The following is a 26,171-nucleotide window of genomic DNA, read 5'->3' on the forward strand; positions in this document are numbered from 1 at the left end:
TTTATTGTTACAAGAAACTGATAACTTCTATCAGCGTGAGACAAAATTTTGAAGTTATTCTCCATTAAAATAATTATAAAGGAAGAGCATTCCTCAATATTTGTGCTTTTCCCTCTCCAGATACACCACATCGAATGGATAGACATGTGGTTAGTGCTCTGACGTGCTATAGAACTAAAGATACCTAGTTTCTAGCCATTAACTATTTACCATTAAAGCTACAAAATATCAATATAAATTAAATTCCAGGTGACCTTGAGCTTTCAGTTTTCAGTTTTGCAAAACACAAGATATTAAAGCTTCCATTAAATACGAAGTACAAGGGATATACACATGATGTTGCATTCAGTCATTTTTCTGCTCTTTCCTAAGATTTCAGAGTACCTGAAAAATATTAATCTTCACTACTCCTGCAACAGGCCTAATGCACAGTATACTACAGAAAATCCTGTACATCATTCTTAGTGGACTGATTTAAAAGTTACACATAGGATGAATCAGATAAGCCAGACCCAGCTTAAGTGATGGTTATGACCTGAAACACTGGATTGGTGATAGAATTACAAACAGCTCCCAGTAGTACCAACTCATGAAACAGAATGTTAACCTTTGCCACAGTGATCCTATCAGTCTCTAATATCTTAATTATTCTGTGTCTAACTTTTTTTTTTCCATTTTTTGTTCTGCAGTTTTCAGCCTGGAGCACACACCTACAACAGCCTTAACTGACCACATTAAAAAGATGGCAATTATTACTTCTATGCTCAGGCATACTTTCCTCCCCCTTTTTTTACACCAAGATCACCAGCATTACAACTATGAGGTTATCTCGATTCATTTCAGGCCAGAAAAGCTTAAAGAAAGCAATAGGGATCAATCCTTAGGGACAGAACAAATGTCTCAAAAGGTCAAATCCTGATAAATCAATGTTTTAATAGGTTATTCTTCTTCATCCCTATTCCAGATAACAGGATTTAGCATTCTTGACATGGTGTAATTTCTTCAGTAAAACAGCTCATGGAATTCTGTTGGTAATGTCTGATGTGGAGGTTAGAGGTTAATCTATAACATGTAGTACTGGAGTAGATCCCTACAAGAAGAGGCATTGTTTTGATATGAATATTTCTGTCGAAAGGAATCAATCACACAATTCTCTCAAGACTGTTTCACTGCTTCTTCTACTATTTGTTTAAAACATGTACATCTCCCTTATATTCTACTTCAAAGCTGCAACCTTAGAGAGACCATCCCATTTAATCTGTGATGTGGTCAGTATGGTACAGGCTTTCAGTAAAATGAAAATCCTCAAAACAAATACAAGTAAGCAAGCTTTTCCAAACAACAAGAATGAGTTATTCTCCTTGAAGAATCTCCTAATTCCACTTTCAACTGAAATTCTTGACAGCATCCTTAAACAAACACAAAGAAACCCTGAGCAACAACCCAACAAAACAAAAAATGAGGCAAACAAAATGTTCATATGTCCTCACTAACTTCCCATAACTCATTACAACAAAAGCATGCAAAGCAAATATGTCTTACCAAGTTCTGTTACATAGTTTTTTCCTTCTGAAGGTAAAGGAATGTACTGATTAGAAAAGAAGGTGCTTCCATAACCCAGGACAAAACCTTGTAGTTTGGTGTTTTGACTTGGTCGAAGATACCTCATGCAAACGGTGTCATCTGTTGCATTGATCTGAACCTTCAGACTCTGCCTTTTCACTGGGGAAAGAGTGAAAAAGAGGAGATCAGAATGCATTTTCTTGCGATCATATATTCAGTAATGGAATATGACAATATAACAATATAGGGCTGTTGAATTTGCTAGTAGTAAGCAACTGAAAAATTTCTCATAGGTGATGTCTCCTGGAAACCCAGTGGATTAAAAAAAGTGAACTAACAGTCATGTAAAATAGCGGTTGCCAACATGAACTGTTTTTCCACTAGTTTAGCATTATCATTTGCTTTAACATCTACAATTCCAGTAGTAAAACCATGCATGAAGTAAGTGGAAAAAATGCAAGTTTTTTTTCCTTTAAATGCAAAATTTATAGTAGTATTAGCCATATATAGGACCCATAGGAAAAAAATGTACAAGTCTTTTGTTAGAATTTTTTTTGCTCGTTAGTAGAAAATATGAAGTTTTAAAATAAGGATAATCAGTTAATCACACTGAAAAAAATATGGTAGAGGATAAACAGTAACCAGATTCAAATAAAACTTCTACATTTTTTTCCCCCTATGTTGGGCTGGAAATGTAATTTTGTGTTTGGAATTACACCAGGACACCTAACTAACATAAATACTTTACTCAAAACTACGAAGAAACTCTTTTTAAACATTCATTTTTATGCTTTCCAGGGGAACAGCACATAAAGTAAGAAACAGCTTGTATATCCATCTGCAAAACTTTAACATGTAGCAATAGAGAATGACTTCACAACAGAATAACTAAGTTTTTAGTCTACAAGTTGGTGTTTCAGCTGCTTCTTGGTGGGTAAGGGAGGATTGGCTTTTCCCTTTTCCTTCCTTGGTATGTACAATTTTAATATTCCCTTGTCACTGTTAGGCCTATCATATTTTCAGAACTGTTGAATTGCTGGCTTTTCCCCAAACTTACAACACCAGCACTGGACTAGCTCATTTTGGGTTATTATTTCTCTTCTCATTCTCAAAATATAAATTTTTATCCCCAACAGATTTTCAGGCATCTGCCCAATCATGAGGGCTGAAATTACCTTATCAGGCAAAAAACAAAACTTTGCAGACAATCCTTTTACTCCAGGAACTAAATCGTGAAGAAAAACAATGAGATAAATGAGATATATAATATAGCATTGAATAATAGGGTAGAGTGATATTAAACCTATCTTTCTTTCTCTCTCTCTCTCTCAACTCCCATTTTTTTCTTCTCTTTCTCTCTCAGTAATTGCAGACTGATATTCAAAGTTTCTCTAGACAAGTACATACTGATTCTCTGGTATCACCCCAACATACCCTGCTTTTTTAAAGAGAAATTCTAATGATTAGAGTTGCCAAGAGACCAAAACCCTCACTTTGTTTTAGCAGATGATTTGAGCATCTGCAATTGCCTGCACACAGAATGTAAAGCCTTATGCCAAACACTTTATGCCTCTTCCCTTTATAGAAAGAAGCGTACAAGTAAAACTGATGGAAAACATCTGCCTCCCTTCCTTTATCTAAAAACTGATCAAGAAAAATCATTCAGCCAGGAAACTGTCACAATTTTCCAAAGGCAACTCTGCCAGGTTCCAGAAGACTGCAAAGCTTCAAGAAAACTCAGCTCTCTGGCATTTTCAGCAGTGCAATACCTTCAGGGGGAAAAGGGCGGCAGTTGCTTCCTAATCTCTGTGACATCCTAACTCAGTTTATTTTCAGTACACAAGTCTGCTGCAGGTGTGCAACTCCAAATATTGATAGGGCTCCAGATAGCACAAACCAAGAAGAAAATCCAACAGATTTCCAATACTTCAAATGAGCTTCTTAATGATATTTAATAAAAAGTGGCAACAAAGTTTCAGATTATTACCTCTGATTGACAGTGAGCTAATTCTGTTTAAATTATGGATTCTGCAAAACCCTAACTTTAAAGAGTTGAGCATTAATGAAATTATGTCTCCTGGTCTCTATTGAGTATTCATGTTTAAGAATAAAGTAAGAGTTACAGTATTTAATTCAAACGTGGCAAATTTTTTTCATAACAAATTTCTTAACCAGTGTCACAGCTGAATTTGCAAAAAAAAAAAATCTATTTAATTTAAATTTACAAAAATTTCAATCTTTTTTCCCCCACAATTGTGTCTACATATCTCTCAGTTACATTTACATCAATTTGAAGACTTAATTCTAATTCAAGAATAAATTCAACTGGGTCTGATTTCAGTTAGATAGATACCATTGTTTATTCAGAAGCAGTCTGTTATAGTGACAAAGAGTCTTGATTTTATTAAAGCCTTAAAACTCTCAGTGACGTTTCTACAGTAAGAAAGTCTAAATGGGATCCCAAAACAGTAGTAGATTTGGGATAAGACCCTTTAGACCTCTTTTTTATATCCAGCATATCAAAACCACCATGAGAGCTTTTAAAATCAAAGCCAGTTCCAGCAGAAAATGAACAGGAGTAATGTATTTTTAAAAAGAGAGAATAAGGCTGGAAAGAAGAAAAGGAGATTAAATTTAAAAAAAAAAAAAATCCCTGTCTTCACCACCCTGTCTTGACAGGTCTTTTCCTCTAATTTACTTTTAAGTACAGTGATGGCCTGGATGGCAAAAAGTACTGCAGACTCCCTGTAGAATTCAGGAAAAAAACATTAGGAAAAAATTCTTTAGGTTGGAAAAGACCATCAAGCTCATTAAGTTCAAACATAAACCCAGCACTGTCAAGTACACAACTAAACCGGGTTCCCAAGTGCCACATCTACACACCTTTTAAATACCTCCCAGGATGGGTATTTAACCCTAGGCAATCTGTTCCAATGCTTCATAACCCTTTTGGTGAAGTTATTTTTCCTAATATGCAATCTAAACCTTCCCTAGCACAACTTGAGGCCCTTGTCCTTGTTCCAAAATTTGCCCTTGTCCCAAAACTTGTTATTTGGGAGAAAAGGCTGGCTACATCCTCCTTTCAGGTAGTTGTAGAGAGAGATAAGTCACCCCCAAACCTTTTTTCCAGCTCCCTCAGCTCCCCCTCATAAGATTTCTGCTCCAGATCCTTCACCAGCACTGTGGCCTACCCTGGACATGCTTCAACTCCACAACATCTTTCTTCTAGTCAGGGGCCCAAAACTGAACCCAGGATTCAAGGTGCGGCCTCACCAGTGATTAGTACAGGGGAGTAATCTCTGACCCTGCTGGCCACACTATTCCTGACCCAGGCCAGGATGCCATCGCCCTTCTTGCCCACCTGGGCACACCCTGGCTCGTGTTCAGCTGCTGGCGACTAGCACACCCAGGCTTCACCAGCCAGCTTTGGGTTGTCAAGACCCAGATGCATGATCTGGAATTTGGCCTTGTGGAAGGTACACAACATCCACAGCCTTTCCCTCATCCAGTGAGTCACTTTGTCATAGAAGGAGATCAGGTTAGGCAAGCAGGGCCTGCCTTTCTTAAAGCACTGTCAACTGGGCCTAAACCCCTGCGTTGCTGTACCTGCTGCATGGTGGCACTCAGTATAATCTGCTCCATGGCCACCCTGGCACAGGAGGTCAGACAGACATCCCTGTGGTTCCCCAGATCTTCCTACCAGCCCTCCTTGTAGATGGGTATCATATTTGCTAACATCTGGATAACTGGGACCTCTCCAGTTAGCCAGGACTGCTGATAAGGGATTGAAAGTGGCTCAGTGAGTGTCCCTGCCAGCTCCCTCAGTACCCTCAGGCAGAGACCATCTAACCCTGTGTGTATATAAGGTGTAACATGTCACAGACCATTTCCCCTTGGATTATGGGGGCTTCATTCTTCTCCCTGAATTCCTGCTTAGGGGGTTGGGTAGTGTACCTCAAGAACAACTGCTCTTACTGTGAAGGAGTGAGGCAAAAGAAGGCCTTAAGTACTTCAGCCTTTTCCTCAGCCTTTGTCACTATCTCTCCTCCTACATGCGATAAAGGATGGAGATAATATTTCTTTTCCTCCTTAGAGATGTAGCTACAGGGTCTGCTCCATGTTCCTAACTGTCTACTACCCCTTCTGTAATTTCCTTGCTTACCATTCCTTCCCTCCACACAGAAGAAGTTCCCCTGGCTGGGAGCACCCAGTCAATCTCAACAAGAGCACTCTTCTCCCCTTGCTCCTGAAAGAACAGCCTGACCCAGAGAGTATCAAAGAGCAGGCAGACAAATCTCCTTCTTCACTTTAACTTAGCTGCATGTTTTTCAGGGAAAATAACCGCTAAAGCAACAACACAGATGCCACACTTCACATGACTAAACCACATTCCTATTCATCGGCTGCACGCATTCCAGAATCTCTGAAAATGAGGGATGAGTATTAACTGGTAAAACAATAAAGGACCAGTTTCTGGAAGTGTATGAACAGAAGTGGAGCAACCAAGGACAAGGAGAGCTTAATCCTACGTGCTGCACAGACATTGCCAATCTAGTCAAGAGAGGGCCAGCTTTGGAGCAATTCAGATATCAAGGACTTCATATAAAGTAGCTTAGTAAATGGGGACTGTCCCCAGGAGCACATTAGCAAAATAGATTTCATTCATGTTGATCTCACAGTGTTTTGAACAACTAACCAGGAAAGCATTCTCATTCTGAGTAATATGTCTCTTTTATTCACCACTCAGACAAACATTCATTAAATGTGATTGAATGGACAAAGGGAAGTCACAGGACCTTGACTCTTATGATACTGGGATAAGAATCTATTTGATTTTGAGAAAATAATTTTGTTGTATTAGGATTTCAGGAGACCTTTTTTTCCTGCATTTCCTTGATGAAAGAGTCAAATGATAAACTAGATACCCTCTAATTCCATTAATTTGTGTCAGTTTTTGGCATTTGTTAGTGAAACTTTGGTCTTAAGTACTTGCATTTGTAGTGTAATTCTTTTACATTGAGGCTATTTCCAAATGGAAGATTCTGAGATATATAGCTGCCTCTGAAACAAAGTCTTTCCCTCCATGCTTGCCAACAGAAATTCCACACGGATCTGCAAGTATTCTCTTCAACAAAAGCCAGTTGATGGCCAAGATCAGCAGGAGAAACTGTGCAAAGCACATCTGAAACAAAAGCACTACGTTAAGTGCATCAGAGCACTCGCAGTGTTAGAGTCACTCCAAGGAAACGGCTCTGCCCATACTGGGAGAGAATGAAAGACAGCTTGAGGAATCAGGTGAATCATAAGGGAACCAGCCACCCCCAACTCTTCAGAAAGAAGAAAATAGCTACCAACAGCCTGAAGAATCCAGCTGGAAGCACCACAGTTTGGCTAGTTGGAATGTATAGACAATGGGAGACAAAAGCAAACAAATACTGAAACTTTTAAAAGTTTAGATGTTACTTTCACTCATACCATGAGTCTACTGCTTGTTTTAAGTATGCATAGTCTCTTGTGATTAAATACAGTCCTATTTTTTTTTTAATGCATAAAATAAAAGTCCTTGAACTCTGCCCTACAAAACTAGAGGGTGAATACAGCTGTATTGTATTACAGCAAATTTGGCTTTGTTGGCAGAATTCCTTTTGCCTTACATTGAAACTGTTTGTTTTCCACCATTTCAAAGATTTTAGGGGGCATGAAGGCAAGACCCAGCACTGCCTCCCAGAGTGCTAGACAAATGAAGTGTGCCTTATGAAAATATATTAGCACCATCTATTTGTAAGCACCACCTCACTTATTCAAATCATTCACAGCAGTGCTTTGATTTTCCAAATCTGGTGTCATAGTACCACCAGGCAAGTTTTCAATGATAATCTAACACTGTGAAACTTTTACTTTCTGCTCTTTTATATTTTTGTATTTATTTTGGCTCCCAAACATAGAGAAATATTGGTTGGTTGGCTGCAAACCAAATATAGCTTAAAATGGGAAACATTTAAAAATAGTTCTGTTTCTATGTAGTAGAATAAACAAGACACACTTCTAAAACAGCCACAACCACAGAATCATGGAATAATTTAGGGGGGAAGGAACTTCTGTAAGTCATCTAGTTCAACTCCCTACCAGGTTGCTCAGGGCTATATCCAGCTGTCTTGAACACCTCCAATGACATAGATTCCATAACATCTCTGGGGTAACCTGTTTCAGTGTTTAGCATACTTCTGTTAAAAAAACCCCAAAACAACAGAAGTCCTAACATCTAACTAGAATTTCCCATATTCCAGTTTGTGCTGAGTGCCTCTTGCCAAATTACTCTGCACTTCTGCAGAAAATCTTTGTATCCTCTGATCAGATAGCTGAAGATAATGTTTGATCCTTTCTCATGACAGATTGCATAAAGCACTAAGACTCCTAGACATGAAATTCACATTAACAAATACTCTGAATGATGAAAGTAGGTGCCATATAAAGAGGGCAACAAAGAATACCTTATTAGGGGAGGGTGAGCTAACAGCCTTGCATATAGTTTTGTCATTTGCAAATGAAGTTCCCCAATTAATTTTTTTTTCAAAGTATTTTTATGGCTACACAAGTCTAACATTGCTTCAGAAGAATAGGCTGTCAACATGCAGCAGTTAACTTTGTAAAACACAAACATATCTACAAAAACCTAACTCTTGAGCTCTCAACTCACACCTTCAAACTCCTTTCATTTCAAAGAGGAAAACTTTTCTTAGGTCTATCACCATTCTTAACAGAATGCACGTAGCAAATAAAACAGCATAAACTGTAATTCCCTACTGTACTTCTTTCACATCTGGGGCCATTTTAGTAATTTAAATAATAAGAGAAGTTTACTACTAAAGGCGAACAAGTAGCTAAAATATGGAGTTGGGAAACTGCTCAGTACTGGTGTTTAGCTGAAGGCAGTGACTCCCTAGGAAGAGACGCACTGTGAGGGCCCAGGGTCAGTCCCATTCCTTCCTGTGCCCTTTCTCACAGCATTCTTTCAAGGTTACTGACACCTTTTTCTCCAGTTGCTATGAATATTTAGTTTTACTAACATTAATAATAAATATGCTGATGTAAACTAAACTAAATAGTTTATAATTAGAACTGATATAAACTAAATAGATACTTTTCAAAGAAAAATTTTAGAGCATTTATATTACAAAACAACACAGGTTTCAGAACTTCCTTTGCCAATTCTTCTCTAGCGATCACTAGAATTCAGAACTGAGTAAATAGCTGTACTCATTAGTATTTTAGGACCAGATAGGCCAGTTCAGAGGTAAAGATGTAGTTATCATCAGGAATTCCAGCTTCTATGTAGCTACATAAATCTTTGTACAAAGGAAATTTGCTGTTCACATACTGCCATCGGTTTCACCTGTTTCCAGGTCATTCAAGAACTTCATTGAAGTTCCACTTCCATCTTTGTCATTATCTCCCTCACAAGGCTCTTTAAACATGCTGGTTTAAATTTTTTTTTATTTGACTTAGTAGAGTAGCTGTCCTTATTTTTAGGGTGCCAAGCTGAAAAGAATCTGGATTTAAATTTGGGATACTACTTCAGTGGTCCAGCTCCCAATTGCAGCTTTCATTCTTCAGGTAATTTTCCGTTATTTGTTAAAACAGGAAGCAAAACCGAAAACAAAACAGAAAACTGTTGTTTGAAAATAACCAAGCCTGCAGCTCTGATAGAAAAGGGAACAGGAATTAAACATCTGAAAACTTCTTTGGAATTACTTAAAACAACCTGAGCCTGGCTCTCTTCGTGAGATACTGTTGAATTTTTATCTTAAACCTTAGAAAATTCAGCTCCTTTATGTGTCCAGTTAGTAAACTTAGTCTGGTGTTTGACAGTAAAAATTTAGTTTAAATAAAATTCAACAATGAACAATTCAACAGTTTTGAAGGATAGGGACAAAACCAAGCCCATCCATTATTTTCAATGCCTAATGTCCTCTGAATCTCCTTCAAGTTGAATCCTTTTTGATAGATGTCACTTTGAAAATTAACAGCACATGAATTTAAAAGGACAAGCAAAACTCCTCCTTGTTAATAACCTGAAACCCTTATTTCAATTCAGATTATGGATTGCTTTTTTTGCAGTAGGGTAAAGCTTAGTTTGGATCTGATGTCTTTAGGTTCTCCAGGGCCTTATTCACCTGGATTTACTCTCAAAGCTCCTTGTTTGTTTTTATTTTTTCTAGACTGGCCTGGCATGTATTTTTCTGGATGTAATTTCACCTGGACAGAGCTGATGAGACAGTGACTGCATCTTGCCCAGAAGAGCTGTCGTTCCAATCCTGGCTCCTTCTCCTGTCCAAGGAAACAAGTCCAAGGCAACTCCACCCTGGCTGGGCTATGAGAAAAACTGTGTCCTGGCCAAGGAACCTGACAGATTCTGCATAAATATATTCAATAAAGGCAAGCAGAAGACTGTGGCGAGCAAGAAGAGTCTCCCAAATTTTCTAGGTCTAGCTCTCTTTTTTTAAGCCTTTAAAGAGCACCAGCCAATGCAAACACCATAAGAGAAATGTGGTCTTTGAACATGGCTGCATGTAAGGTGGACATATTTTACAGCTGATCAGCTGAATCAAAACATAGACTTTCTTTGACAACAGTTCCTTGATAGGAAAAGCTCAACAAAATACTAAGAACTTGAGCAGGTGAAGAATTCAAATGCTGTTGGTCTGGCTCTGCCCATTAACTATAAATACATTGAAGTGATTGGTATTAAAGACCACAGACCTCAATGCAAGAAGTTTCTTATAACTATGTTCATGAGCAGGCAGTGAATTATCACTGCCATTCCCTACTCAGGGCAGGCACCATTTCCTTAAGCCTCTTTCAATTTGCAAGTGTCAGTGCATTTCTGAAGAACCGAAAATCAAGGGCATAATGAAAAACACTATCTGGAACTGCAGTCACCTTTGCTTCTGTGAGAAGAGTGAAGACACTGCTCTTTACAATCCAAGATGATAGCTTTTATTAATCATTGCACAGATAATCTGCTACATGGGTTACTGCGTATCCAGATTGTAATGAGGGACTGATTTCTTACAGTCAATTTGGAGTCTGTTCCTTACATGTGATCACCATTTATTACATCATTATACATAATGTTTTTTTCACTGTGTGACTACTCATCTGGGGATCTTTTAAAACACTTTGGGGGAATCACTCAAAAGAAGAATATCAACATAACTGATGGCAAGACAGTATAAATTCTACTATATAAGAATAAGGCAGCTTCAAATTAACAGCAAAAAAAACCCAGGGGTAATAAATTGAAATTTGCATGCTTATCTGTGTTAATAGAACAAAATAGGTAGTCATATGTTGCTGTTGAGCCGCTAGCAGAGAGAAGAATCCAGTTCTCAGTGGCAAGAAGGAAAGACCTTTATTGTTTCGATTTCATCATATATATAGAGTTTTCAAAAGTCACCCAGATTGGTCAGTCAGAAGCCTTCCCCTAGGCCTGATTGGCCAGGTCTGCACTGTCCAGATCTCGGGACACTGTTTTTAATAACATCCAAACTTTATTTTTATTTATAAAACACAAAAGGAATTCTCATGGGAAAGACCTGTGCTAGCCACAGTCATACACTGAAATCCTTTTCTGTGATAAGTATTACCTTATCTGCCATAATCCAAGCAGTTGAAAGAACAAGTATTTAGCTCAGTATTCTGTAACATTGGCTTAGATGATTTTAAAACGAACTTCTTTTTACCTTCTATGATTCAGCTCATGGTTACTTTATAAGGACAAAAATGCTTAAAGACAGTAGTATTTGGACAGCTAGGAGGATTTACAAGCTATACTAACAGAATAAATTTGAAACCAGCATGTATTTAAAACACTTTAGTTGTGAAGCAATCTATAAGTCTTAGAATCACCAACATGTCTAGATATGTTTCAAAATTGCTCCTTTCTCTATATTAAAACTGAAGACCTGTGTCCGAGTCCTTTTATGCAGTAGTTGTCACTTCTAAAAAGATCTCTTATCACTAGTAGATAAATACATAGAGCACTGCAAAACAGACAAGCTTAATAAAATCCAGGAAAGAGAGCAAAGTCAATGACTAGAGGTACAGAGCAGGTTACCCAGAAAGAAGCCTGAATAAAAAGGAGTCATAGAGCTTAGAGAAAAGGTGCATAGATAGATAAGAAGACAGTATCCAAATGTACATGGCAAATAAACAAATCCTTGAGGAAAAGCAGCATGAATAAGTTCTGCTCTATATCTGTGAGGAGACGTGACAAACATAGCAAGGAAGATATATCTGGAAAACTGATACACTCTGGAACAAACTGTCTCAGGAATAAGAACAAGGTGGTCACAATGAGTTCAGGAAGTCCATTTCAGCCCAGTGCTTCCTTGTAAAAATTTTCCTATTTTTCCACTCGAAGGTTACTACTTTTCTTCTGCATCTCTAACTGCGCACCATAAAGCCTCAAGGAAGGCTGCCCTCCTCAGTGCTATGTGTGAATTCCAATATTCTACTTTGCATATCTAACACATATAAAATGAAAATCCAATAAGGCACAATCTCTTCAGTATACAGATAAGCATAAGAGAACTGCCACGGAGAAGCAAGATTAATTTGTTGTGTGAGAACAAAATATTATCTCAGTGCAATTGCTTGAGTAAAGGCAAGACAGAGCATCCAGAAAACTGCAAGCTGTTCTTCCTTATCTCAGCCACCAGGAGCAGTCACACTTCTGCACATGACAAACAAGAAGCTGATTCAGTACAGCCAGAGCAAATTTAGCAAGACCAGGCTGTCTGGCAAACCCTGCTGCCTTCAGTAATGTTATTACTGGCTTTGCATACAATGGGACAGGGGTGAAATTTGGCACAATTTCCACAGGTACCCTACCTGTCAGACTGGATGCCTACATTATATGGTGGATGGAAAACTGGCCTCAGAGAACAGCAGTCAGAGGTTAAAAGTCCAAAGTCCCCTTTTATAGTCTTTCTGGTTCTTGAGCTGTATCTAGTGTAATTCCTATACTCATTTCAGTGAGGAAGAATGTTTTGTGCTTTGTGTACACTCAGAAAGACTTGGGTTGGGTGAATAGGAGCAGGTGAGTTGTCCATAATGACCTGCTTTGAAATTGAGGGAAAACAAACCAGATTGAGATGCCCATTCAGAAATAGGTGAAATTCTATTTATAAGCACCCATTATGCTGGGTATATTTGAAGCAGGAATCTTTGAAATAATATGCATTAAAAGATGGAAATGGAATGGGATTATCCTTTCTCTGAAGTCTCAGTGGTTTTCCACTTGCAGCATTGCAACCATCATAGGATCACAAAAAATATCTGAGTTCTCTGCTCAAAATAACACCCAAGACATAGAGGACTTCAAATAGTGCAAGGATTAATAGCTCTGAATGGGCACTTGGCAAAGATGCATGCAATGTTCTGTGTTAACTTTGGAATAAATTCCCCACTTTTTAGAGGCAGACAGATGATAAAGCAATTAAATATCTGAAGCACACATAAGAATTCTTAGGTGGTGGTGTATATCAAATGTTAAACTCAGAAAGAGAAAGAAAACTTTGTCAGTTAACACAAGCAGTACTGAAATATTCCATTGTGCTTTGACAACTATGATTTGGGCTTCAATGCAGTCATGTCTGTCAACAAAACCTATAGACAGTTACTTCCCTTTAGTTTAGAAAGCTGTAGACAAAAACAAACAAACAAAATGTAAATTTTAAAAAAGTGCCCTATGTTTCTAAAAGAGCAGTCAAAATAAAGTGGTTTCACTTATGTTCTGGCCTCCAAACTGAACGTTCTCACACATGTCTATGACACTTGCTGGATACAGCCCAGTCCTATAAGGATTGATTCCAACTGCACATAGTTTTTCCAGCTGGAAAATGTATCTCATCTTGCACCATTAGATGAGACAGATCTCAAGACTGATGACCTGGCCTCTTACTACTACTATGAAAAAAACCCAACAAAAACCCTAACAGATTAAGAAAAATCAGAGGTGATCCTTTTTATCTTCCTCTATATTGTTCCACATTCTGAGTTTGCAGAGATCAAAGGAATCATTCTACAGTTCAAACATATCTGGGGAAAGAAGCAGCAATTTTCCAGTACATCTTTAATTTTAGATAGTACTAATAAATTGTTCATAAACTTAGAATGTATAATTGAATTCCTAAATTTGACAGAAATTATTTTTCAGCACTATGAACACATTGTGAAGCAGAGGCATTGTTAGTTTGTCTCAAGAAAACTAAAATATGCAGTAAATGATTCTAAATCAGTGGATTACAAAAAATAATGGACATCAAGCCTAGTAAGTATACATGTGAAATAAAAGCTATGTTTATGATTGAGTGAGTACTAGGGTAAGACAAATACTTATTTTTGCTACTGAAGATGTTTCATCTTTTCTCCCACATATTTTCACTCCTTCCCAGGATATAACATAGAGTTTATGGTCTCTGACTATATTTCCAAATTCTTTATCTGTTACATCACCTGCTCTATTTTCACCATGTTGCCTGTTATCTACAGAGATGAAAGAAACCTGCAGGAAGTAATCTCTGTTTCCAACCTATCCTCCTATATCTATATTTACTTTTTTTTTAAAGAAATTCTCCAGCCAGTGTTCCATTGAAAGAAAAACAGCAATACAAAATACCATCAGCTACACAAAAGGCAGGCTTATGAAAATGGTAGGGTGGGATAGGGGCATCTATGCACAAAACCATCAGCTAAGCAATCTTTGTATGCCTGACTTTGCACTTTTACTTGTAGTTCTCTCAGGCATGTATCCAAATGCTCATGGAGAATTTATGGTATGTAGGAAGCTATGTCTCTCACATTACTGATCCTGTAACCCAGTGTGCAGTAGATTACATTAATTCCCAAAGAATGCTCTCTGACTTAAGAGTGTATTAAGCACACTAATAATGCTTCATGGCTCTGGAGTTTTAAAATGAGATGGTCTTCCCTGTGCCAGTTTTTTTTTTTGACAACTGACAAGTGTTTTAATACTACAAAAACAAATTAATGGAAAAAAATCTTGAAGGGGAAGGTCATGGAAAAAATTATTAACAATGCCTGAAGTTTCAAAGGGGCATAAATGAAATTATCTATTCCCTATATGTGGTGGAGTATCTGTAATTTTTCCATCCCCAATACTGTGAGCAACCTCACATTGACTTCAAGTAAATATACTATCATATGATGTCCCTTGCTAATTTCTGTAAGTATTTCTGAGTGGAAAGGGAACACTAAACACCTGTTACATTACTGAGAAACTGCTTTCTAAGAATTCATGGCTGTACATTAACAACATACTAATGCTTTTATCAACTGCCATTTGACCATGTTACTAAAACTGTGAGAGTACAGGGGATTGATAAAAGCGTGAAAGATTAAAACAATTTTTATGTGAAACATTTACCAAAAATGAGCAAGATCCCACACTGCCTCTGTGTGTGCACGTGCATACCTCAGTGTTCTAGAGAGTCTATGTGAAATCACACTCATTACTTGCTTACTTCTGTGCAAGTTAAATATAGCTTTTCCATTGGAGCAAAACCCCTCCAAATCTGCCAAAAATTTGAAAGAAATTCTTCAGCTAAAAATGATTGCAAAAGTAGTATTTTAATATTTTGAAAAAGAATCTTATGTTTATACAGACTTGATTGACAAAGGACATAAATTAACTCCTACTCCACAATACCAACTGAGTGACATCAGATGTATCAACTGCTAAAGAGCACTGAATAACCAACAGAGGCGAGGAGATATTTCTATTAGAATTACCAGTTTCTGTGCTCCTCATAACTAAGCCAAAGAGCAGGAAGGAATGCTGAAGAGATGCAATATTGGTGCTTGTCAGACAATAGCTAAAAGCTGGTGCTCATCTGTAAGGTAGGAAGTAACCAGCTGCCACTGTGGAGCAATTTCATAGTCATGTTCACACAGTAAATAGCTGTTAATAAGCTTTATGACAAAGGAAGGAGACCTATTGATTCAAGATGAACATGAAACCCCATCACTTTTACCTGAGTCAAATCTTCATCAGAATAAGAGAATTCATGGCTCTTAAGCCTGACTGCAGCCATTTCCCAAACTGTGAAACAAGCTTCACACTGTGCTATAAATAAAAACTCTGCCCTGCCATTTAATCCAACTACTTCAATGTTTGTGTGAGCCACATAATGGAACTCTGCCAAAATGCTCAGGTCAGACAGTAGAGTTTTCTTCCTATTATTTGTATCCCAAAGCTCAATTTCTTACCAACTTTCACACTATTGCACCCATGCTTTTATTTTCAGCATATGTTTGTGAGTGTTGTACAGACACACTGAGATTTCAAAAGAAAAGTAATAAGCGATAAGGTCTGGAAGTCTTGTAATTTTCTCAATGTGCATTTTTCTTGTTCATGTATAGGCTTGAACTGTGGTTAGGAGGAAATCTAAACTGCCAGAAAATGTTTTAACTTCAAAGTCAGAAAACAATCTTCTGGGACATTTCAAGCTTACATATTTGTATTTTTGAATCAACCACAATTTTATGTGTTCTAAAGTTACTACAGACTTTTACATCACAGAAAGAGAAATTAAACTGAATAATTTAATAATTTAAAGCAGATATTGCAAGCTGCTGACAAAAGGAGCAAAGTCTTTTCCAAATGTGAGTTTAAAAATAATGTTATCCCACACACACTCTCAGTCCTTTAAAATTGGCCAGGTTCCCAAATTATCAATTATGTAAACTCATATCAAGCACTCTGTGGCCATTTATAGGTTCATAAACTAATGCCACAACTGCAGGTGATTGGAAAGAATCTTTCCCCACTTTATTGAATTGTGATTTTCCTGAGCAGATTTCAAGAATAACCTCAAAACTATAAAAAATGCCAAAATAGCCCTACAAAAAAATTCCATCATACTTCTAGAATCCATTTTGCTATCAACTCTTCAGCTTGAGAAAGAGTATAGCATTACAATTTCTTATTAACTACATACAGTGACACTATAGTGTTAACACACCACATACAGAAAATAAACAAAAATCAAATCATATGCAGAGGTTTAGGCACTTCATTAAGCTGGGATTTATTGAAGTGGATTTATTCATGTGGAGCCCTGATGCCTGATGACATATTTGTTCAAGATAAACAAGATTTATATAAGAGCCACCACTACAGTTTGCGTAAGAAAAATTGTGGATTCATTTGTCTCATTTTTTTCTTCCAGAAGATGCTCTAAATAATATTAAATTATTGCAGAGTGATGGACCTCAGCAGCAACTCTAAAGCATTTTAGAGAACACAGCTTATATTTTGTCTACCAACCTCTGAACAAGTGCAGCAAACAATCCTCTCCAGACTGGGAGAAAAGCAGTCTTCATCTCATAAAAAAGCATTCCCTACCTCCATGCCTTTAGGCCTAGAATCTCCCTAGCTAGTGCCTCAACTCTTTACCAGCATTTTATTCAGCAACTCTGCAGCAGTGAAGATTCTGTTAATATTCTTACTGCAGCCAACCTCCCGTAACCTTGCCTGGATATCTGCACACTTCAATGACACCACTTTGGTTGCACAGCGAGTGCAAAAACATTCAATTCTGGTGACCATAATTACAATCACAACTTCATGAACAGTAGGAATTCACCTGGTGGTTCAAAACTTGACCTGTTATTTCTTCATCTGATATGACACACAATGGTTTGCTCGAGTGGGAAGGTTTAGAGTTGATATAACCAGAGTAAAATGGCACATGACTGTTATGTTTCGAGGGGTGGCTGTACTGGAAAAGCTGGCCCAGGCCTTGCCCACACAAAGGTTTGATTCATGATGCTGCCAGTAGCCATCTTCATGACCACCATTCTCACAGCACAATAATAAAAATAAGTATCTCACAAAGCAAACTTGCATTACACACATATTTTCCTGTATTGTGGTAAAAACAATTTTTAACTAAGAGCATTTGAACTAAGGCCTGTCTGGCAAGTCTGAGCAGGATCTGGCCTGTTTCCAGCTGCCCTTTTCCACTTGGGAAGATACTGCAGGCTGGACTCTTTTGCTAATGGCACCTATTTTAGGCTACAACCTTTCCAGAACAAAAATACCTGCTTCTGTTCTCACCAAGATTCACCACGCCAGTGAGTGGGACTCCAACCATGTAAAAGGCAGTAGTCAAGAACGCTCCACAGCAACAAATTTGTCTTGCTCACAAACAATTTCAAGTCTGCACTTGAATTTCCCCAAGGAAAATAAATCCACTAGGAGCTGCATGAACAATTCTGACTATGGCAGGTCACTGCTAGCCATTTTTTCCCCCTGGAGCAGACAGCTTTTTTGTTTGCACATGCAGTGTGTAGTGCACACCTGGTGAGTCCAAACGCTCCAAAGAAGCCTCAAACCCACTGTCCATTCACTGTATCATCAGTCAATAAAAACACAGACTATACTGCCCATACACAGTAGTTCTGGCCCCAAAGCAGCAGAAGGATTTAGCCTATAGCTCTCGCCTCAAGTGAATTATGTAGCTTGTCCTTTTGGAACAGCTAGATCCAAAGATGATATGAAGGACAGATGAAAAATAATGTTCAAAAAGAGATACTTGGGAATACAAAAATGAAAATGTTATATAGAAGAAGGTTGTATAGATTACCCAGCAGTGAGATCATTTTGGAGGCGTTCACATGCAATGGAATTTAATTCTGGCAGAACCCACCCATATGTATCATCACGATGTTGCACCACTGCCTGTGCCAATATAAAAATGGAATTCTGGTGTTACAGATTATCTTTGAACTCAGAAGCCTGACACTCTGTACTGGGTTTTGGTATATTTATGTGCAAGCCTAGGACACAACTGTCTGCATGATAAGATAACTTTGATTAAATGAACTGCTATAATGGTTACATTCTTACAGGCTGTTTTCATTTTCAGTAAAGAATGAGCCAAATTTGCAATGACATATCTAATGACTGAAAACCCTTGTCACTCTGTTACACCAGTTAAAGGATCCCTTCTAAATTTCTCATTGGACTTGGCACTTATGTGCCATTAAACATATGAAAAACATTTCACACAAAAACCCAAATTAATTTCGCACTTCTTTTTCCAGACACAACAAAGAATGAAGTTAAATAATTTAGTTCAAACTGGCCCTTCTTCATAAGAATGTTTTTTAAAGGTTAATGCATTGTGCATTTTGAAAAATAGCTCCCAGAAAGATGTTTTGTAAACCATGGGGAGAGTAACATATAAACCACATGTCATTTCAGTCCTTTTGTGATATCTTGATATGGAAGCTTCATTGCATGTCCAAAACCCCACAACTTTCAGGAGACTTTTCCCTGTCTTACAAGTTTTGCCCTACCATCCTACAGATACCAAAGAGATGCTCCTGGCAGGAGGGGAGAGGGCAGCACAAAAGTTTAAGTTTTGGCTGTTGCAATGCAATAACTGTGATACATTGAAATAACTCTACATTGTTTTAACTGTTTGACACTAGAAAATGAAAACACATGCTGAGTTTATCCTCTGCTTGGTAAGACATATTACATAACATAGCATAGCTAGCTATGAATAGAATTAGCCTATTCCTTCCACAAATGTCAAAGTTTGGGAGTCTACTATAAATACAGCATTCACTCTCAAAGGGATGTCAGTTATAATTATCTTAAGTACAAATATTAGCTAGTAGCTATCTACAATATCAGACCAAACATATTCAGTATTTCCAAACAAAGAAACAAATCCTCAGTGTAAAACTATTATTTTTCCTTCTTATCCCCACAGCTGACAACTGTAGATACAAGGAAGTTTTGGATCTGGTTTTCCCTACAGGACTCTGTAAATCAGGCTATTTCAAGTGGTCCCCAAAGAAATGTCAGGTCTGTATTCCTTTTCCTTAAGAAGACAGCAACCAGGAGGAAGGTGAATTAAGGTTTGCTGAGTCCTTCCTGGACAGCCAAGCAGGACAGGCCTGAATCCTGGAAAGTAGAACAAGGACAGATCTGAATTCCACTGTACCTGATGACTAATTCAAATAGTAGGGAAACCACAGTGGTCAGAAACATGTCAAAAAGTCACCTGAAAACAAACCAGAAAAACATTCATACTTTTTTTTAAAAATAACTTTTTAAAACTGCAATTTTATACAAAGGGATCAACCTGAAATTCTTTTCAGCTCTAACAAAGTAAGACAGAACATGAAGATAGACAAAAGCTATCAGAAACAGAGATTGTAATGCAAAAGCACATTTCCATGCACAGCTGCGTTGTAGCTGGAAAGTCAAGTGACAAAAGCAAAAACATGAAATGCTTTTTTACCAAACACTAAGAACTTGTTCCACAACGGTTGCCTTCAACACTCCTATCAGCTCCAACTGGAAAGATGCCAATGAAACATGGTTTACAAGGCAGTACAATCTTGTGGATTATATCCTGTAACTTGTTTATTCTGGATTCTGTGCCTTTGCTTTCTCATCTCCGTCTCAGATCTGGGATGCTTTGCTTACCAACTTGTTCACTAAAGACAAGGCTTTTTGTCTGTACTTAATTCCTGTCTAGAGAGATGACACTGCATTCTTTAAGAATGGAACTTTTCTGTTAGGCAAAACCATAAAAATTAGAGAGAGTATGACAAGTTATAACTCTGACACCTATACATTGCAACTGTTTCCACCCATCAATAAAGTACAACAGTGTTGAACTGTATTATATATGTTGGATGGCACTGACACAACAGCATAAGGGAAGAGGAAAAAAAAAGTGGAAAAATTCTAATTAAAAGAAAACTTTAGAAGCTAGACAAAGTTGAAGGGACAGAGGCTCAAATATTGGATGAAAGATCATCCCTAACTTTACCACCATCTTCCACTCTGATGTTCCATGGTCCCTCACATACTATCCACAGGCATTAACTCCAGAATTTTCTTAGCAGCTCATCCCCCAGATGAAACACAAACATAATTGGAAAAAACCCACTGCCTTCATACTAAAACACAGTACCCACCAATCTTCCTTTTTATTGTCTTTACTTATTATTTCACCAACAATGCCTTAATCTTTTAAGTCAAACTAACGAAAGAAATAATTAATTAATAAAGAACGCTCTTTTGAGAATAGCAATTTTTTTTTTTCATACTAGTAATACACACCCTTGTGGAGGTGAAAGTACAAAAATATGTGAGAAAAGGGAGTAATTTGTGTTCCAGCCTCTTGACCAGCATATTTGCACACAGTCTCTCAAACAGCTCTGGAAGTCACTGTATTGGCTCTGTTCCTTTGCAGCTGCAGGAGGCAAGATGTTCCTTCCACCTTGTACCACCAAAAGGAAATCCCAATCCATGAGACATGGGGTCAGTGTGTTTCACCTCTGGCAGAGAAGATTTGAGCACTGGAATTGCAAAGTGCTGGTAAGAAGGGCAAGATTTACTCTGATAACCTGTTGCCACAAGTACCTGCACCACCAGTAAGCGAGTTTGGCCAGATTGTTCTCCTTCAAGTTATGAACTTGATTCCACTGCTCCCCAGTGAGCAAGAGGGCGTCTGAAGCCTCAGTTACATACTTTGTGACTTAAAGAGCACAGGAATTTAAGCTTGCATAGCCAGGCAGAGTAGCCCTCTTAAAAGAATATTGCCACTACATATCTCAATTTTTAAAACACTTTAAGATGCACATATACTCTTTGCTTATGAAAAATGTCTGTACTCCCTATCAAATAGGACAATGCTGTAGAAGGCATTCCTTTGAACATTTCTAGCTAAGTACTAGTACACTTGCTTTTGCAATGCAATTCTTTGTAAATAGTAACTGGAGAGGCAGCTACAAACAAAAGAATTAGACTGATGTTTCCACACTGCAACGGGAGAATCTTAAAAAAGCTATTTTACTGAAAAGAAATGAAGTTTCCACCTGCAGCTTTATGCATTTGGCAAGCAAAACTTCACTTCTGCAATGTTATTTTAGGACAGAGAAAAAATGCATGCCAGAGTTAATCTTGCAGTGGATTAGAAGCTTTGTCTGAATTTAACAGTTAGCATAAATTTAGAGCTGCTATTCTACAGTAGTGAGCAGAAAGTCCAGTGAAACAGTTTTAAAAAGACAAGCACTGGAAAAGTTCCTTCCCTCAATGTAGGCAATACATACAAGATTCCTTTCTGGTCAGGATAGTCCTCTCAGGTTCTTTTTTTGATGAAATTAAAGTCTTAGAGTTAGCTTGGCTTGAACTGCACTTCTGTCTCTTACTTGCAGACTACATATTGTCCCATTATTAGCTGTATGCAGAAAACTCCACACTGGCTCCAGAAGTTGAGATTAAAAGAGAGCTTCTTTCAAAAGAACATCATAACAGGGAAGAAAGAAAAATAACGAAAGCTTGAAAAAAGAAAGAAGTCTCTTAAGGAGGGGTGGGAGAGGAAAAATCACCTAAACTCCCCAAAAGACCTCTAGGTCCCCCTTCTATGAAACAGAATCTCCTAGGAAGCCCTCAAAGTGCTTATTTCTTAATAAACATTCTCAGAACTAAATCACAGCTTCCTCCAAATATCAATGGCTGCAGGAGAATGCAGATGTAAAATGCATTACAAAGCACAAAGTGGACTCAGGCAAGCACTTCTACAGAGTGAGAGCAATACGTGCAGTACAGAAACAGTTGTGAAATTGCTGCTTTAATGCCAAGGCACTATGAAGTATTTTACCATCCAGATAGAGCAATATTCTTTTAATTTTATGCTATGACTCTTCCTGCAGTAAGCAATAAAATACTAGTAAAATGCCAATGTTACGTGTGTCATATTACCAAGGAAGAGAAGAGATTGCTGCCAGCTTTGCAAATCTACTGTACTTCCAGACTCTGGGAGAAAGAAATAGGCAAACAAATATTCACACAGATTTGGAGGTTTTTTCCTTCTTGTATAAATTTTAATCAATCATATTTCTCTCCTCAAAATGCATGCAACCTGACCTACAGTAAATTCCTACTGAATTGTTAAGGATGCATATAAAGAGAAGGTATACAAATTCTTTCAAAGATGGAACTGAAATCTTCCACCGGCAACACAGGCTGCTTCTAAGTCACATTTTCTATAAGATATTAAACTACAGACCTGCCCACTGCTGCCTGAATCACCATAAAATCATTAAATTCAGTAACTTTGTCTCATGGTACTTCTCACTAGAGTCACGAGAGATCATGAAAACATTTGAGCTTATTCTATCAAAGAGCTTTAAGGTTGCTCTCTTGTACCTGGACTTTGCCCTTTCTACTGACCCTCTTTCATCTTTTCTATTATCTTTAATCATTCCTAACATGCTGAAAGCAAATTTTCACAGCAAAACACAGGCATTAAAAACCCCAAAGCCCCACAACAGAAAAACAAACAAACCCCCAGAAAGTTGTCATAGCTACTTGCCTCTTGGCAATTTCTGAGTATTTCCCAGGTTTAGTGCAATATATCCACAGAAAAGAAGACAGACAAATCTTGACATCATGGTCACAAACCCAACCTCGCACTGGGAATGGCTCTGACAGGTATCACACAAAAGTGCTGCAGCTGCATTTAAGTGAACCGTTCTCTCTGTGACAAGAGGCAGCAACACTTTGACACGAGCTTAGTTTACACAGTGGGAGGAGACAGGATGACATCATTCACTCCCACTGCAAAACGAGAATTAGCATTAAAAAAATATTATCGGGCTCCCCCTACAATAATCTTCTGGGGTTTGTTACAAGGTCTTTTCCACCACTAAGGGTGAGGGATTAGCATTTTATTACTTATATTTCATGAAAATAAAATAATGAATATCAAACTTTCTATTAACTGAAAACTGATCTGAGAGACATTTTCACTGTTTGATCCAAGAAAGCTGGACTTAAACTGCAAAAACAGCACTTGCAGTACTCAGAGAACTGTTTGCTATATTGACCTCAGTATTTTTGCAATCTCAACATTTTTCTTAAGGTTAATTCAGGCTACTTGTGGCTTTCATCCAGGCAAAATAAATACTAGTTTAATTTGACATGACGTTATAAACAGGCATGGTAAATATTTATTCAGCAAAAGAACTGGACTTGAAAAATCTAAATGTCATTTTTTGACTTGTATCTAGTTTTGGCAATTTAAAAACACTTTATAATTTCCCCTTTCGTATGTGCCTAGTGAGTCAATGGGCACAATGCACATTGAAAGTAATAAAGCAATGCATCTCATCCAGGGTGATCTTCTCACCAGTTACATAACTTCAAATGGAAAAGAAATTCCATTTTTCCATTAAGATCTGTTTCATTCCATGTTTACAATGAGCCGAGTAAGTACAGCATTTGGACCCACTCACAAGTGAGAAGATGGGAAGGAAAGGGTGAAGCAGCAAAAAAGGAAGAAGTGAGGAAGAATTTAGTCTCAGTATCTGGAAAAGTTTCCAAAGAGATTAAACCCATTCAACTAAGTAGTGATCTCTCTCTCTTCCTTAAAAATATAAACCCCAAAACCAAACAAGAAAAACCTCAACAAACAAAGAAAACCCAAAGCAGTCCCCAAGGGAAAAAGAAATAATAAAAATAATCTAACTAAAACCAAACCCAAAAGAGCCACCAACAACTGAACCTAAACATATCTGTTGCTTACAATATGTGAAGTCCTTCAGCATGTGTGCTCTGCTCCCAGTCCCCACTTAACTGGACCTGACATCTTTCTACTTCCATAGTGTTTATAAGCAGGGAAAATCACAACGTTCCTACCTATGCTGGGTAGAAACAAAGTAGTTTAAAATAAAAAAGGTAATATCTTAAAGCATACAGGAGCACTTCTTAAAAATCAGATTAATTGTGGATTTAAAAAGGCCCTGTGTATGCCATAACTCAGGAAGAACTTCACAACAGAAGCCAACAGTAGTGGTCTCAGAGACAAACCCAAGGGATTTCAAGCTCTTCTAATCAATATGGACAGCACAGCACACAGCTGTAATAAAAACAGCTGGACAATGGGGATGTATTCCAGATTCATCACACCATCTTAATTCTGACATAAGGAAACCTTTTTGTTTTATTATTCACTAACTCAAATCTGAGAATAGCAACTTGAAAGTCAATGTTATAGACAGACCCCAAAAAATCCCCAAACACTATTACTTCAAGGATCTTTGGGAGAATTCAGATCTTGATTATGAGCATTATGAACAGGTAAATGAGACAGGTACAATTTGAATGAGATGAAGAGATGTTTAAAAGGCCATAGAGCTGGACAGGGGTCTCACCACACCAAAAGAGTTTCAAATGACAGAAAGATGGATACAGAGAGAAGAGGTGCCATTCTTTTTCTTTTTTTTTAAGTTAAAACACTATTTTCAAAAATGCTCCAGAAACCATATTCTGTTTTTTCCCCTTCAAAAATAAAAATAAGAAATCAATCATTTGATGGAACAGTCTCTCAGGAGGAGTAATGGGAAAAATTGCTCCATAGTCACACAGAGGTGTCTTTGTATTAGTGTAAACTGGACTCTCCTAGTTTTTCTTATGGCAAATTCACTTTCCTTCAAAAGATTACACAACACCTTTAAAAAAAAGCACAAAAGCCAACTTCTACTCAGAAAAATCTCAGTGAAACAAACATATTAATTATTTGCCTACCTCACAACCTGTCTCATAGATAAATATAGTCCTGTCCTCGCTTTCACAACAACTTGCTTCTCTGCTGCCAGTTACACCTTACTCCTTCCACCTTGGTGCGTCATCCAACCATGTCTTCTCTGCTTAGGTGTTCCATGTAGACATTTAACCTTCCCCTTGAGACCCTAGCAGACTATACAGGTCCCTTTCACTCTGATTATTCCTGTAGAACACAGCTCTTCTCAGCCCAGAGCTCAAAAACCCATGTCAAGTTGCATTTTCTTCCATCTTATCAAGGATATGCTTTGTCAGGGACAATTTTGGTTCGATAAGCCCACCCAAGTGTAAATTTCCATTAAATACATGTCAAGAGTACAAAAATCAGTTATATAATACTCTTTTAGACTTTTGCAATATGTTTCCCACATCTGCACCATCGATAGATGATAAATAGATAATCACTGGGGTTTTTTCCTCTTCTTTTCTTACAAGACTATCCTTTCCTAGGAAACCTCTGCTACATAGAAAATTAAAAAAAAAAATCTGCTTTTGCTTTCCTTTTTCCTAAATCCTAATCCAGCATCCAAATGGATGCTGACTACTGCAGTGCAAAATGAAACACAGGAACATAACGGAGTTCCTGGGACTTCAAACACTATCCTGCACTGCTGGATGCTTCCATAATGCTGTTCAGGGACCATATTTCTCCTCTCATTAGAAAGCTGCTTCACAATCTCCTCAGGTTTCTCTCATCCTTACAAACCTGGAACTACATTACCCATCCTTTGAATCCTCAGAAGGAAAATATTAAACAAAGAAGATTCAGTTAATGACAGTTTTGTGTTACACCTTTAGCATAAAAGGCAAGAATATTGAGCTAAGGGCAGTAATGAGAGGTCTCAAACAGATCAAACAAGAAAAGAACAAAACCTCTGATACTCTATTGACTCCTCCTTTTCACCACCAAATTAATGTTTAAGTAACA

The 26,171-nt window shown here is 37.7% G+C and overlaps 1 protein-coding gene across 26 annotated transcripts in view; it reads right to left on the reverse strand.

Annotated features, from left to right (window-relative positions):
* The window catches only part of ABI3BP (ABI family member 3 binding protein), a 140,022-nt gene extending 116,838 nt beyond the window's left edge, over window positions 1–23,184 (reverse strand). For 19 of the 26 annotated variants that reach the window (XM_085072150.1, XM_085072103.1, XM_085072099.1 and 16 more), the window contains exons 1-2: window positions 22,995–23,184; window positions 1,543–1,722 (exon numbers count right to left, since the gene is read on the reverse strand). In XM_085072150.1, the coding sequence (XP_084928276.1) occupies window positions 1,543–1,722; window positions 22,995–23,073 (259 nt within the window). In that variant the 5' untranslated portion in view covers window positions 23,074–23,184. Of the gene's footprint in view, window positions 1–1,542; window positions 1,723–4,836; window positions 5,070–22,994 lie in introns of those variants that run through there. The other 7 variants (XM_085072149.1, XM_085072194.1, XM_085072178.1 and 4 more) reach the window with 2 other exon arrangements.
* Window positions 23,185–26,171: the final 2,987 nt, after the last annotated feature.

This window comes from Lichenostomus cassidix, chromosome 1, assembly GCF_008360975.1.
Source record: "Lichenostomus cassidix isolate B80296 chromosome 1, HeHo_3.0, whole genome shotgun sequence".
NCBI classification, from domain to species: domain Eukaryota; kingdom Metazoa; phylum Chordata; class Aves; order Passeriformes; family Meliphagidae; genus Lichenostomus; species Lichenostomus cassidix.